The sequence below is a fragment of the Siniperca chuatsi genome, linkage group LG2, assembly GCF_020085105.1.
Source record: "Siniperca chuatsi isolate FFG_IHB_CAS linkage group LG2, ASM2008510v1, whole genome shotgun sequence".
NCBI classification, from domain to species: Eukaryota; Metazoa; Chordata; class Actinopteri; order Centrarchiformes; family Sinipercidae; genus Siniperca; species Siniperca chuatsi.
In genome coordinates, this window is record NC_058043.1 from 5972605 (window position 1) to 5985219 (window position 12615).

Genomic DNA, 12615 nt, shown 5'->3' on the forward strand with positions numbered 1-12615 from the left:
AGACTGTTTATTCAGCCATGAAGAGCTTAATAAAAGAATAAGGTTTCCAGATCACCAACATCACAATCAGCCAATAGTTAAGAATGTAGAGCGTGAGTGAGTGTGTGTGTGTGTGTGTGTGTGTGTGTGTGTGTGGTTTCATAGCCATCAGTCAGTCACTGTGCTAAGTAAAGACCAAACACCTGCTGCAGTGGATTTACCAGGACAGAGAAACACTGGAGAGAGACAAGATACATACACAACATGGCCAAAAGTATGTGGACAACATGAAAACTCAAACTGTTGGACATGTGATTCCATGTGAACACCATGGGCATCAATCAGCTGCTCTATCAGCCTCCACTGTTCTGGTTTCAGGCTATTCCACCTGAATGTCCCATTCAGCCACAAGAGCATTAGTGAGGTCGGACATTGATGTTGGGAGATAAGTTCTGGCTCACAGTTCGCGTTCCAGTTCATCCCAAAGGTGTTCGATGGGGTTGAGGTCAGGACTCTGTGCAGACCAGTCAAGTTCTTCCACACCAAACTGGGAAAAAAACATTTCTTTATGGGCCTGGCTTTGTACACTGGGACGTTATCATGTTGAAACAAGAAAGAGACAAACCCAAACTGCTGACACAAAGACGGAGGCACTCGGGACACTATATTTATTATTTATTATATATCATACTATATCATATACTATATTGCTGTACTATACTATACTATATTACTACATTTCACTTATTATATTTTATATTCCATACTATATTATGCTGTATTATGTTAATACGTTACTACACTATATGCTTTTATTACATTATATACTATACTAACACCAAGTATCATTACTTATATACTATTCTGGTGTACGCTGTGTACATGTACTTTGCAAGCTTTGCTGCTACTAATCACACTATGTCACTTCACTTGAGACAGTACTGCACTATTGGCTTAAGTGCAACACTGGTCATGGATACTGCATGTATATTACTTGCCTTGTAATTTTGACTTTAATTGCTAACTTGTTTAGTTTCTATTTTTATTTCTATTCATATTTTTATTTGATATACTTCTAAATATTTATTTCTTACTTTTTTCTATTTATCTGTACTTATTTCTGTGTTATATAATTAGATGTTGTAGCATTAAAGTTTGCATTGATTGAAAAAGTACACATAAGTACAGTATGTTATGTCCACATATTTTTGGCAATACAGTATACCGGATATAAGGAAAAGTGTTCAGCTTCTGCCCCCTACTGGGCTTACAAATCTGTCTCAAAGTAATCACTAATGAACTCTCCTCATGTACAGCTGTGTTTTAGAAGCAGAATAAAACCTTAATGTCTCAACACAATGGTTCATCTGCAAAAAATTTGATAATTGAGTCATCATTTAGATAATTTTTCATATAAAAATGCCAAAAACATGCTGGTTCCAGCCACTCAAATGTTAAGATTTCCTGTTTTTTCTTGTCTTAAAAACAGTAAACTGAATATAGTTGGCTTTAGAATCGTTGTTTGGACATAACAAGCATTTAAAAGTGGTCATCTTTGGCTGGGGGAACTTTTTTTTACTAATTTCTGACATTTTGTAGACCAAACAATTAATCAGCAAAGTATTCAGCAGATTAATCGCTAATGAAAATAATCGTTAGTTGCAGACTTATATTGTCGTGTACAATAATAAACAGGAATAAACATGTTGTGCATGTGAAATGAAAATAAAAACTAAATTAGTCTTTCTTCATCAGATGTTTGGAATTATTCTCATTTTATTTTTTATCCAAAGAACAGTGGAGACAACAGTGATTAAAGGCAAGTAAAGGCCATCTCAAAGTTTTGTTAGGGAACATATAGAGATTTTAATTGGTCAGTCTGATTTTGTCGATTCATATGACAATGTTTTCTTACAGTAATGAAAAGTTCATTTATTCTCATTATTGCTCCTTCAGGTGCTTATACTGATCTCATGCACAATTTCATGTCCCATGAAATAAGAAAAGTTTTCTGATCTAAATTTTCTGGTGAGAAGAGAATCAACCAAATCTAAATGAATGGGTTCTTCTTACATGTCTGGCAACAAAAATCAAGTGCAACTCGAGTGCGTCTGTTGTCTGAGTATTGCGCTGTTTTAGTTTGGAGCAGACTGGAAATGAATCCCAGAGCTGGGATCATGAACAGGATGTAGTCCCTCTGAGGTTCAGCTGGTCAACTACTGACAAGGCTGCTGATGAGAAGGCTGAATCAAGTCACCAAAGTTAAAAACTCACTTGGCACTGGACTAACTTGGCCACATATTACCATCAATTATCATCAGTAAAACCCATCATGTTTGGATCCATCAATTGGATAACAGCTAACCTAAATTATGTCTCTATCCAGAAGTGATGTTTTGACTGTCACAGGTGTTTGATTTAGAAGTGGTTGTTAGGCGAATAATCATTACATTTTTTCTTTCATCTAAAAATGAATCCATGTCTTCAAGTGTCTGAGCAGCAGGTACAGCGTGAACAAAGCACAAGCTTTAGTTAAACTGGTATTCGTCTCTTTAGGTATTTAGCTGATGATCTCATTCAGTGACGAAGACTAATGCTGCTCTCCAGATTCAGAAACTCTGAATTCTTATCAGGAAAAACAATGCTTTCGAGCAGCCGTTCTGCAAAACGGGGAGGTTTCTGAGATGCTCTTACCTAGTGCTGAAACAATTTGGCGATTAGATGACAGAAAATGTAGCAAAAAACATTTGGCTATTCATTCAGGTCATGTATCAAGAAAAAATGACAAACATTTGACAGCTTCTCAACTGTGAGGATTTGTTGCTTTTCTCTGTTTTATATAATGAGTTGAAATGAATTTAATATTTTAGCATTTTGACCGTCAGTAGCGCTGGACTAACTGGGCAAAGCCGTGGAGCACCAAAGGCCCCATATTCAATTTCTTTAGATGAATATGCACCAATAAATCAAAATGATACTGGCCTTAAGGTGGGTCCTGCATCATTATCTGTCTTTGAGAGGGCCCTGCGTCATAATTTATATGCTGCATATTCCTAAATAAATTAGTCTTTTACCAAATTACTACAAACAGGGTGGTCAGTAGGGGCCCACAGCTCATTTAAGCCCCTGGGGGCCACTAGGTGGTTAATCCAGCAATGGTGGATGGACAAAACAAGTAATTTGAAGTCATGATCTTTGGCTCTAGGAAATTGTGATGGGCAGTTTTGACATTTTATAAAGTAAATGATGACAAGTATTAAATTGATGCAGTCCTACGGTTACCTGATGTGTCACATGTGACATCATATCAACATGATGTCTATTCTGTACTCCAGTGTTTCATTCTGGTGGGAATCTGATTCAGTGATGCGTAGTGTCAGATTAGACAACAAATCTGATTATCATGTTTGACAATTTGGAAAAAAATAAATCAAGTTACAATTATGGACAAGAAATGATAAATACTAAGACTGGTGAGCGCTAGCACTTGAATGCAGCACAGCTGGAATTAGGACCAAACTCCTGTTAGTTAACGTGTTATCTTGAGATCACAGAATTAAAAATATTTAGAAGCAATCAGTAGTGCAGTAAACAGCAGCAGTAGATGAGAAGCCTAAATTAACAATTGTAACCAGTTTATGAAAGAAACTGAGTTACTTCCAACCACGTAAATGTTGTATTCTGACATAATTATAACATAATTTAGATTATCTCTCCCAGTGAATGAAAATGTTACAGTGCATGTGAACATATTTAAACTGGAGAAACATGTCTAACCAGCTCCTCTGAGCAGCAGGTAGACAGCAGAGATGGTGATGGCGGTGGCGGTGTAGGTAAACACAGCGTTATAAACAGTGTTGGTCCTGATTCGTTCTCCCAGCGTCCTCTGGGTCTCCTCCAGATGCCTCACCACCGCCTCAGACTCCCACTGGTCCCCTCTCTCTGGTCTCTCTGCTGTTGCTACCTTCAGCTGAGCAGCTTGCGTTTCAGCCTGTGGTCTGGTCTCTAGCAGCCTCCTCACCACCGACAATTCGCCCTCAACTCTACCGAGCCCCTGCTCCAGCTGTTCCAGTTGTGGCGGGAGGGACTCCAGGAGGGACTCTGTCCTTTGGTTGCCAATGTGGAGGTCTTTTAAGGTTGATAGAGGCACCGTGGGAGAGTCTGGCGTTGGACCTCCCTTATCCTGAAGGACGCTGTCCCTCTGTGAGAAGGCATAATTCAGAGCGACCCTGAGGCTGTCGATGAGTGTTCGGAGCTCGTCCTGCTGGGAGCGATGGTTTCCAGCTTGGACTCTGAGGGCTTCCTGCAGGCTCTCTGGACCTTTCTGGGCCTCCAGCAGCAGATTCTTCAGCTCCTACAGATGAGAGAGGTGAAGATGTATCAGCTGAAACAAAGATCGATGCACACTGGTGTCCTGGTGATGTGCTGATACACATAAAATGAAGAGCCCAAGAAACAAAAGCAACTTCATAAGGAAAATCTTAAGTGTTAAGTATGTGTGATTTGTAGTAAAGGGACAAGATTAAGAGTCTAAAGCCATGCTAGTAGCTCTCTGAGGCTGTACTTTGGCATAGCTATGCTTTGAGCTAAATCCTAATGTCAGCATGCTAACATGCTCACAATGACAATGCTAAAATGCTGATGTTTGGCAGGTATAATGTTTACCATCTTAGTTTAGCGTGTTAGAATGCCAACATTTGCTAATTAGCACTAAACACAAAGTACAGCTGGGGCTGATGGGAATGTCATTGGTTTTGCAGGTATTTAATCATATACCAAAGTATTGGACAACTTAAAATTTTGACGTGATGATGGCGCTACATGAATAATTCATCCTGTGTGGAACATGAAAGTGGTGGACTGACCGACCAATATTGCCATCCCATGCTGCTAGCATGGCTAAAAATAATTCATTTCAATTGTTTAAAAAAAAAATTGTATTAAAATAAAAATAATAATCCAATTCCTATCAAAGTGTCAATAAATCATAACATTTACAGTAGTCTCAACCTGGCCACTGAGCGCATCAAACAAGACATTTTTTCTCAGTATTGTAGTTCAAAATGTTACAATTAGTGCTGAAGCGAAGAAGTAAAGAAGTAAATTAATCCACCTGTTATCATCATCCCCCCCTCACCTGCAGGCGGACGCGGTTGACATATGTTGATCCCATGACCCCGATCAGGGCGCCGAGCACCGAGCCGATGACGGACCAGTTCTTGGTGCGTTCTGCTCTTGTCCTCTCCTTCTCGTGGCTCTCCCTAACGCCTGCTGAGAACAAGGCGAACTTCTCCCTCTCCGAACCCTCTGCGTTCTCGTACGCTGTCCGGAGACGACGCTCCTCCTGCGGTCAGGACAGAGCAGGACGGTGGTTCATTATGAGTTCAATTCAATCAACTGAGCTGTTATTCCATAAACAGGTACATTGTAACAGAACAGATCTCTCTGACTGGACTAATAAGTATATTTCCTATAATATCATTATAATCATATGAATGACTCAGTGATAAGCAGGGCCGGACTCAGCCCAGGCCAATCTCCACACATTCACAACAGCCCACATTTACTGGTTATGCCAGTAACATACCTTTTAGTTTTATAACTACACACAAAAACTACTTCAAAAACATCCAAACTAGTTAAAAGAAACAGTCTAAAGTGTCTTCAGTTTCAAGAGTTAGTCAGTTGCACTTCCATAATTGAGGCTACAGGAATAAATATTCAGATATATAATTTCTGTGCACATTTGGAGTTCGTTTTACACCTGGCATTTCCTCAGAGCTCTGACTGGACTTCTGTTGATCATCATGAAGCTCTGGTTGCTCTGAGTAACTGGAGGTTAAAGAGTATATAAGTCCTTATTTTCAATGTTATTTCCATGCATATGCAAGTTGATGCCATTTATTAGTTTTTTAAAACACATACAATCAACTCGTGTGACATTATGATGTGCTGAAGGCAGCCCTGCAAGTATGCTTTTTTTGTTGTTTTTTGTAAACACTAACCATGTCCCTTACTCGTGAACATATCTGTAATTTTGCAGCATTTAGCGTCACTTTCCTCCAGAGCTTTTCTCCTTATCTCATTTTCTCTCTCTCTTTCTCCTCCGCTGTCCATTTTTTCTCCCCACAGCTCAGCCAAGTGCACTCCACACACTGACCAATCACGTAAGATGACAGGCAGAGATCATACCATTAGGTTAAAAGCAGGTAAGGTAAGGTAAGAGGGCTGACGGTCAACAGTTCTGAGTAACTGTTGCTGACCCATGCCACTGTAGCTAACTCTATCTTTTATTCCACAGAATAAATGTTCTTCCACTTCTTCTTCTGACTTCAAACTATCTGGATCTCGAACACTGTAAAACATAAAACAGCCACACAACAGTTGCTTCACATGCGTTTCCCTCCACCTGTTTTTATGCACATTTTCAATTGCCTCAGCTAACCTGCAACAGTTTGTGCTCCAGAGTGGCCAGCTCCAGGTAATGAGCCTCCTCCCTGGAGACTCTGTCCAGCCGGTCTCTGACCTCCTTCAGCTTGCCCTGCAGGGCCTCCAGGCTAGCATGAGCCTCGCGCACCATCCCTCTGGCCACCATGAACGCTGCCTCAGCCTGGAAGAAACACACATCTCTGAGACTCAGGATATTTCTCAGTATACATCATTTGTCATCATCTGGCTTATTAAATTATCTAATTATACATTACTGATGATATTAATGTTATTATTATAAATATATTATAATATTTACTGGTAATTTAATTATTTACACAAACAGTTGCAAACTACTCTGATGGCTCTTTCTGAATGTCTGCTTTGCTTTTACAGTAAAGACCTGGTGTCTGCAGGTTGACAGTGTTAAATACATGTAGTTAGTTATGTAGTTTAGTATTGCACTCCTATAACAGTGTCTGACTCACGATGGGCAGTTTAAAAAAACGGATCAAAATTGATTCAGCAGAACCACAGCTATCGTCTTTTTTATTCCTCACATTCTTCTTCTTTTTAAAAACCTAACAGCGGACAGTTGAGTCCGAGATTCGGGTGGGTTATGCTAGTATCAGCTAATGTGGCCTGGAGCCGCTAGCCTCAAGCAGAGATGAGGAGCGGGCTACAGAGGTCTGGTTGTTACATTACAACCATCTGACATTCCTTAGATAAATATAAATCCCGTCCGAATCAGGCTTAAAACAAATGCCTGCAACAAATCCCTCCTGAAGGTTATGATGCTCGGTTTTTGTGGATACTGTTTTAGAGAGGTGTTGATTCAGCTTTATGGTCATTTTGAAAGCTCTAGTTTGTGGTGCTGTTAAACTGTATTGTGTTATACTGAGATGTGTTTCTCATATTTTGTCTACCCTATTTATATCAGTGTGGGTGGACTGAACTTGGAAGTTGAGGTGTTTCTTGCTGTCTGCTGACCTCAGTGACCTTGGTCTGGGCCACGCGGACCTCGTTGAGCCCAACAAACTCCTCGTACCTCTGCCACCAGTAGTTGACTGAGGCGGAGGTCGTCTGAGCCAACCTCTGACCCCACTGCTGCCCCAAATGACCTGCATGCTGGAGGAGGGAGAGAAGGGAAAAAGAGGGCAGTGTTTTAATTTGGTTTTGTGTTCTTTTGTAGTATCAGATGATAATGGTGTTTTTATTACACAATTGTTAATACAGTTCTAATAAGTCAGTGGTAGTCAACATGTTGGCAGTGATGTCTATGGTCTGCAAAGTTGTTATAAACAGTCAGAAGAGGGATTTCCTGTACCTGTAAGGCAGCCAGGGCACGCTCCTTCACCACCTCGGCTCCACCCTTCCCATCAGGAGGGGCGGGGTTAGTGGGTGGCGAGGAGCCGGGCTGATGGTGAGCACTGTAGGTCCGGACCAGAGTGATTCTGCCTGGCAGAGATCCAGGCAAGGAAAGGCGGGACAGACAGCACGAGCCATGAACCCAGAGAGAGATCTGAGCTCCCCTGTACCTGACAGAGTAAAGATTCTGTTAGTCATCAGCTTCAGTGCTGTATTTTTATGTAGAACCAGCCGAAAAGCTTAGGTCTCCCCTATGGACTACACTGTGTAGAAATACCTCATTGGGAAGGGCAGCAGTCAGAAGTGCAGCTTGAAAACTGTCAAAGCTTCACTTTCTCTGCAGCTACAGAGCCAACACTGGAACACGCACCTGTGACAACAACATTAAAAAATTATATTAGATGTTTGACAAACTATCAACTGTGCATGTTGCAGAGGTTTAATGCATCTTATTTAGACAATCGGCTAGAGGTGTGCTGTTGTGTCAAAGGAATAATAAAATATTTCTTAGTATTAGTCGACAGTAGATTGTGTAGAATGATGAATTGTGTCTTGAAGCTCTTTTTTGAAAATCTCAATCCAGAGACACCATTATGAAGGCAGTTAACAAAACGACCAATAACCTTACTCTATTTATATGAAGTATCATAACTTACAGCTAAAATAAATTACAGATATTTAAAATACACTCTGTACATACAGCATGATGAATGATTTCCCAATACACACGATCTGTTTTCATCATAAGAAAACTAACATACAACACTTCTAATACTGACTGATACATCTAATGAATGACCAGACAGACTGGAGGAAGATAAAGTTTACAAGGCCTAACATCATTAGTATAACTTACACAACTATTTTAACAAGGTTAAAGTTAGCTGACTGTTCTATTCATTTCCCTGCTTCATTCCCAACTAGCTAGCTTTTAACTCCACGTTGCTAACAGTTACAGGTAAACTGTCAAAAACCTGTGACATCCTACGATAGTTTCAAGGTATCAAAATAAATATACCTATTTTCTTCAATGTTGTCAAAGCATACATATCACACGGATGCAGTTTCTTTTGGCTAACTAGTTAGCATCTTGATGTCAAATGAAACAGCTAACAGCAGGGTGAGTTTTCGTTCAGGCACATGACGGTCATTCTATTTCCGGTTCAGAGTTCACTGGGGTCCTAACAGCGCGGATTAGAGAGACCACCGGCTACATTTATTTCTTTCCTTCCGACTACTGTAACGACTTTTAAACATGTCTGGCAGAGAAGGTGAGGCGTCTTTTCATCTCATGGTCATCTGAAAAGTTTGCGGTCATCACAAATTATCATTTTTGACAACAAAACAAAACTCAACGTAGCGTGTTTTACTGCGTGGATTAGCTAGCTAACGGCTGCTAAAGAAAGCGCGAGCCCGAAAACGTCATCTTTTTTCACCAAACTACATTAAAAACCTGCAACATTAATGCCTTTTTTTTCTTGTCGGTCAATATATAAACAAGATAGACAATGTATCTAGACCATGTACGGATCTGGGACATTCGGCTAATAAACTGTCAAAGCAAAAGATAATTTAAACAAAGTCTGAACTAACGCTATATTATAACGTTAGTTTTCCGTTTGTGTTATCAACAGGCAAACTAACGTTCATGTTAATTATAAAATGTGAAACTGTCGCGGTACAGTTGGCTTCCTTGTGCACTGGACATATGTTAAATTGACGAGCAATTGTCAGATTTATCAAAGGAGTACGGCGTGGCCAATTGGAGTCTTAGCAGGCAGTTAGCTAATATATTTATTAATTTGTTGTCCTCAGGAGGAAAAAAGAAACCACTGAAGGCGCCCAAGAAACAGTCCAAGGAAATGGATGATGTAAGTGTGTTTCTCTGTAAGATTATTTTCATTATCAGTTAAAATAATGTAACTTGACGCGTTACATTAAAGCCAATTTCTGTATTATTATTTTCACAAGTTTGTGCATTCAATCATTTTAAACACTGCAGCTCTTTTCACTACTATATACGGTACATTTCTATTATTTATATAGATAGATACTTTTCTCTTACTTTGTATATTTTGACTGTTATGCACCACAACACCAAAGCAAATCCCTTGGTGTGTGTGAAAATTTACGTGACAATATATCTTTAAGATTTTTTTTTTAATCTTTTAGTCTACGCTTCCGAAAATAATGAAATCATCACCCCATCACTATTTCAACTGAATATTTGTTGTATATAAACAAATTGCCCTGAAGCAACTTTGTTTTTGTTGTTTGTTTTTTGTGTGCTGTTGTGGCAACTAATTGCAAAAATAACTGATTCATTTAATAAATATATGTTAGTTGCAGCCCAAACTGAAGAGGAACGTAAGACAGAAGCGACATCATGGAAAGAGTTTAGTCAAAGGATTGTAAACTGTCTGTGTCTGCAGGATGATATGGCCTTCAAGCAGAAGCAAAAGGAAGATCAGAAGGCCTTGGAGGCTTTGAAGGCCAAAGCTTCAGGAAAAGGACCTCTAGGTAATACCAGAAAAACAATCATGGTGTATATGATGTGCATGTGACCCTTTTTTAAAGGAAAAGTTTCTGAAGTGTATCTTAATACAATACTCACATGCACAATGAAAGAGTTAAGCTGGATATATGTTTATGCTTGCAAGGGGTTAATGGTAGTACTGCTGTAGACACCTACAGCCTACATTTTGATTTATAGTTCAGCATTGGATTTTACCCATTGATGGCACCCCCGCAACACTAGGCAGATGTACATGATTGGGTCATATCATGCTTTAATTATTTTACCCACAATAACTGCACCACTTCAATTTATAATATAGAGCCATGCACACACATACTAATATGGCGTGACATCCAGGTAACTGCTGTTTCTCCTTGTCTCATTACTGATTAGGAGACTACTGCTGTGCAGTTGCCATGTTTCTGTTCTTTCATTCACTGTGATAAAGAGCAGCAATCAAAGTGAGCAGTCGGTTTCCAGTAAAATGGCTTTAAAAGATGGGTGACAAATCCACAGTCCTTGTTCAGTGCAGAGAGTTAAACACATCAAGAGGTTATCTTGTCATATTGTTGTCCTGGAAGTTGTGTGTATGTTTGTTGCCTGTGTTTTGTCCCAGCGACAAACCTACCAGGACAAAGATAAGTGCTAATTATATTTTCTGTGTCCACATACCCAAGGGGTCCATGTGATATAAATTTTATCATCTGCCCATATCCACAAAGATTTGCATGGAAATGGACATAGTGTTGGACGACCTTACACGCCAACAAACCTGTGTGAACACCTCTGTGTACGCAGACATCGAATGTCATATTAACAGAACCGTGTTCGTTTTGGACTATATCCAGCCCTTTACAGCGACCAGTAACTCAGACATACATATGGGCATGTGGGTATTGTTTTAAGATAGAAAAAAAGATTCAAACCTGTCCTTAAGGCTAAAAGTCAGGAAATAAATTAATGTGGTTCTGTGATCAATTAAACCTCACGTGATTTTATATGAAATCAAAACAACCTATACTTTCATTTATAGTCTGCCTTTCAGTTTCAAACAAACAAAGTGCGGCCACAATTTTGACACTGGGATTAATTGATCGGATTAGCAGTTTTCTTACACACCCAAAGTTATGCTTCCTGTTGTCGTTTTTTTGTTTTGTTTTGTTTTTTACTCCAGGCAGCAGTGGCATCAAGAAATCGGGCAAGAAGTAAAGTCTGAATCTGATGACGATGTTTGTTTGCTCCCTGGCCTCGCTTCCTGCGTCTGCGATGTCTGTATGCTAGCTGAGTGAGAGTTTTGCTCTGTTAAACATGGATTCCATCAAACTAAAAACCTGCCCTGGTGTTGAACTCCTCCACCAGTGAAAATGTACAGAAAATGCGTTTAATACTTTTGAGGATTTCAAGGACAGGAACATCTGTGCCAGTCAGGTCGGGTTACCACATCATAACTCATGTAATTAGAGGTTTCACACTGATATTTGTTGTTGAGAACAGTTCACTCAGTCATACACACTGACCAAAATCTTCAAACTCAGTTTAGAAATGAAGGGCTGCACCTGGAAAGCGAGAAAAAAATCCTGATCTCCACCATATTTTGCTTTGTGTCTATGTGAAACTTTTAACTATCAGAAACACAAGTCACCCCAGGTTTTTGTTGTATTGTAAAGAGGGAGATACTAATAAAGTTTTTCTAATTAATGCTTGTTATTTGAATTATTGGTTAGTTGGAAAGGCATCAGTCAAGAATCTCAACCATCTAACTGTGTTTAAAGTAATAGTGCCTTTTTAAACCCCAAGTTGTTGACAGTTTCCGGCCTCATTAAATCAATAATTTGCTTTGGTACAGCGACTTATGACAGGAAGCCTTAGATTGTCACAGCTCCGGTTACGACATGACCTTCAGGCAATAACCAGGTTGAAATCACCATTTATAGAGAGTTCTTAATTTAGAGAAACCGATTTTTGTGACCGACTTCTGTCTAATGTGAAACAACAGTTGTATTTACACATTACACACAGACACATTAGACTTGATTTATGTGTCTGTATAAAATGTGTTGGGTTTAAAGGTAGTTCAGTTAATATTCAGTGTGTATCCTTGAGGCCTAACAAACATTTTGAGACCTCCATTGCATCCATGTTAATATCAGCTAGCTGGCACATTGCTTCATTTCTTGGCGCATTAGCACACACAGAAATGTTTTTGATTGGATGCTGAACATCAAGAAGGCAGGTCTTATCTAATATGAGCCTGTCAGTGACAGATGCCAAGGAGAAAAGAAACAGAAACAAGAAAGTTGGCCTGCTGCAGAGTAATGAGA

General features: G+C 39.5%; 2 protein-coding genes across 2 annotated transcripts; one reads left to right on the forward strand and one right to left on the reverse strand.

The window, feature by feature from the left end:
* Positions 1–1720: 1720 nt before the first annotated feature.
* ccdc51 (coiled-coil domain containing 51) lies at positions 1721–8931 on the reverse strand. The gene is made up of 7 exons (XM_044210139.1): positions 8795–8931; positions 8054–8146; positions 7736–7946; positions 7399–7536; positions 6425–6589; positions 5117–5323; positions 1721–4333 (listed from the first exon to the last, which is right to left on the reverse strand). Exons 2-7 carry the CDS (start codon positions 8056–8058, stop codon positions 3752–3754), a joined length of 1308 nt encoding a protein of 435 aa, XP_044066074.1. The 5' UTR covers positions 8059–8146; positions 8795–8931; the 3' UTR covers positions 1721–3751.
* tma7 (translation machinery associated 7 homolog) lies at positions 8911–11992 on the forward strand. Its single transcript, XM_044210155.1, has 4 exons — positions 8911–9047; positions 9592–9647; positions 10209–10296; positions 11469–11992. The coding sequence occupies exons 1-4, from the start codon at positions 9032–9034 to the stop codon at positions 11501–11503; spliced, it is 195 nt and encodes a 64-aa protein (XP_044066090.1). The 5' UTR covers positions 8911–9031; the 3' UTR covers positions 11504–11992.
* The last annotated feature ends 623 nt before the right edge of the window (positions 11993–12615 follow it).

Excerpts from the sequence above, each read along its gene's own strand:
- ccdc51 (XM_044210139.1), bottom strand. Across the intron at positions 7,537-7,735 it reads GTGCCCTGGCTGCCTTACAG|CATGCAGGTCATTTGGGGCA; the intron begins GTACAGGAAATC and ends TCCCTCCTCCAG. Across the intron at positions 6,590-7,398 it reads CCCAGACCAAGGTCACTGAG|GCTGAGGCAGCGTTCATGGT; the intron begins GTCAGCAGACAG and ends TGTTTCTTCCAG.
- tma7 (XM_044210155.1), top strand. Across the intron at positions 9,648-10,208 it reads AGTCCAAGGAAATGGATGAT|GATGATATGGCCTTCAAGCA; the intron begins GTAAGTGTGTTT and ends CTGTGTCTGCAG. Across the intron at positions 10,297-11,468 it reads TTCAGGAAAAGGACCTCTAG|GCAGCAGTGGCATCAAGAAA; the intron begins GTAATACCAGAA and ends TTTTTACTCCAG.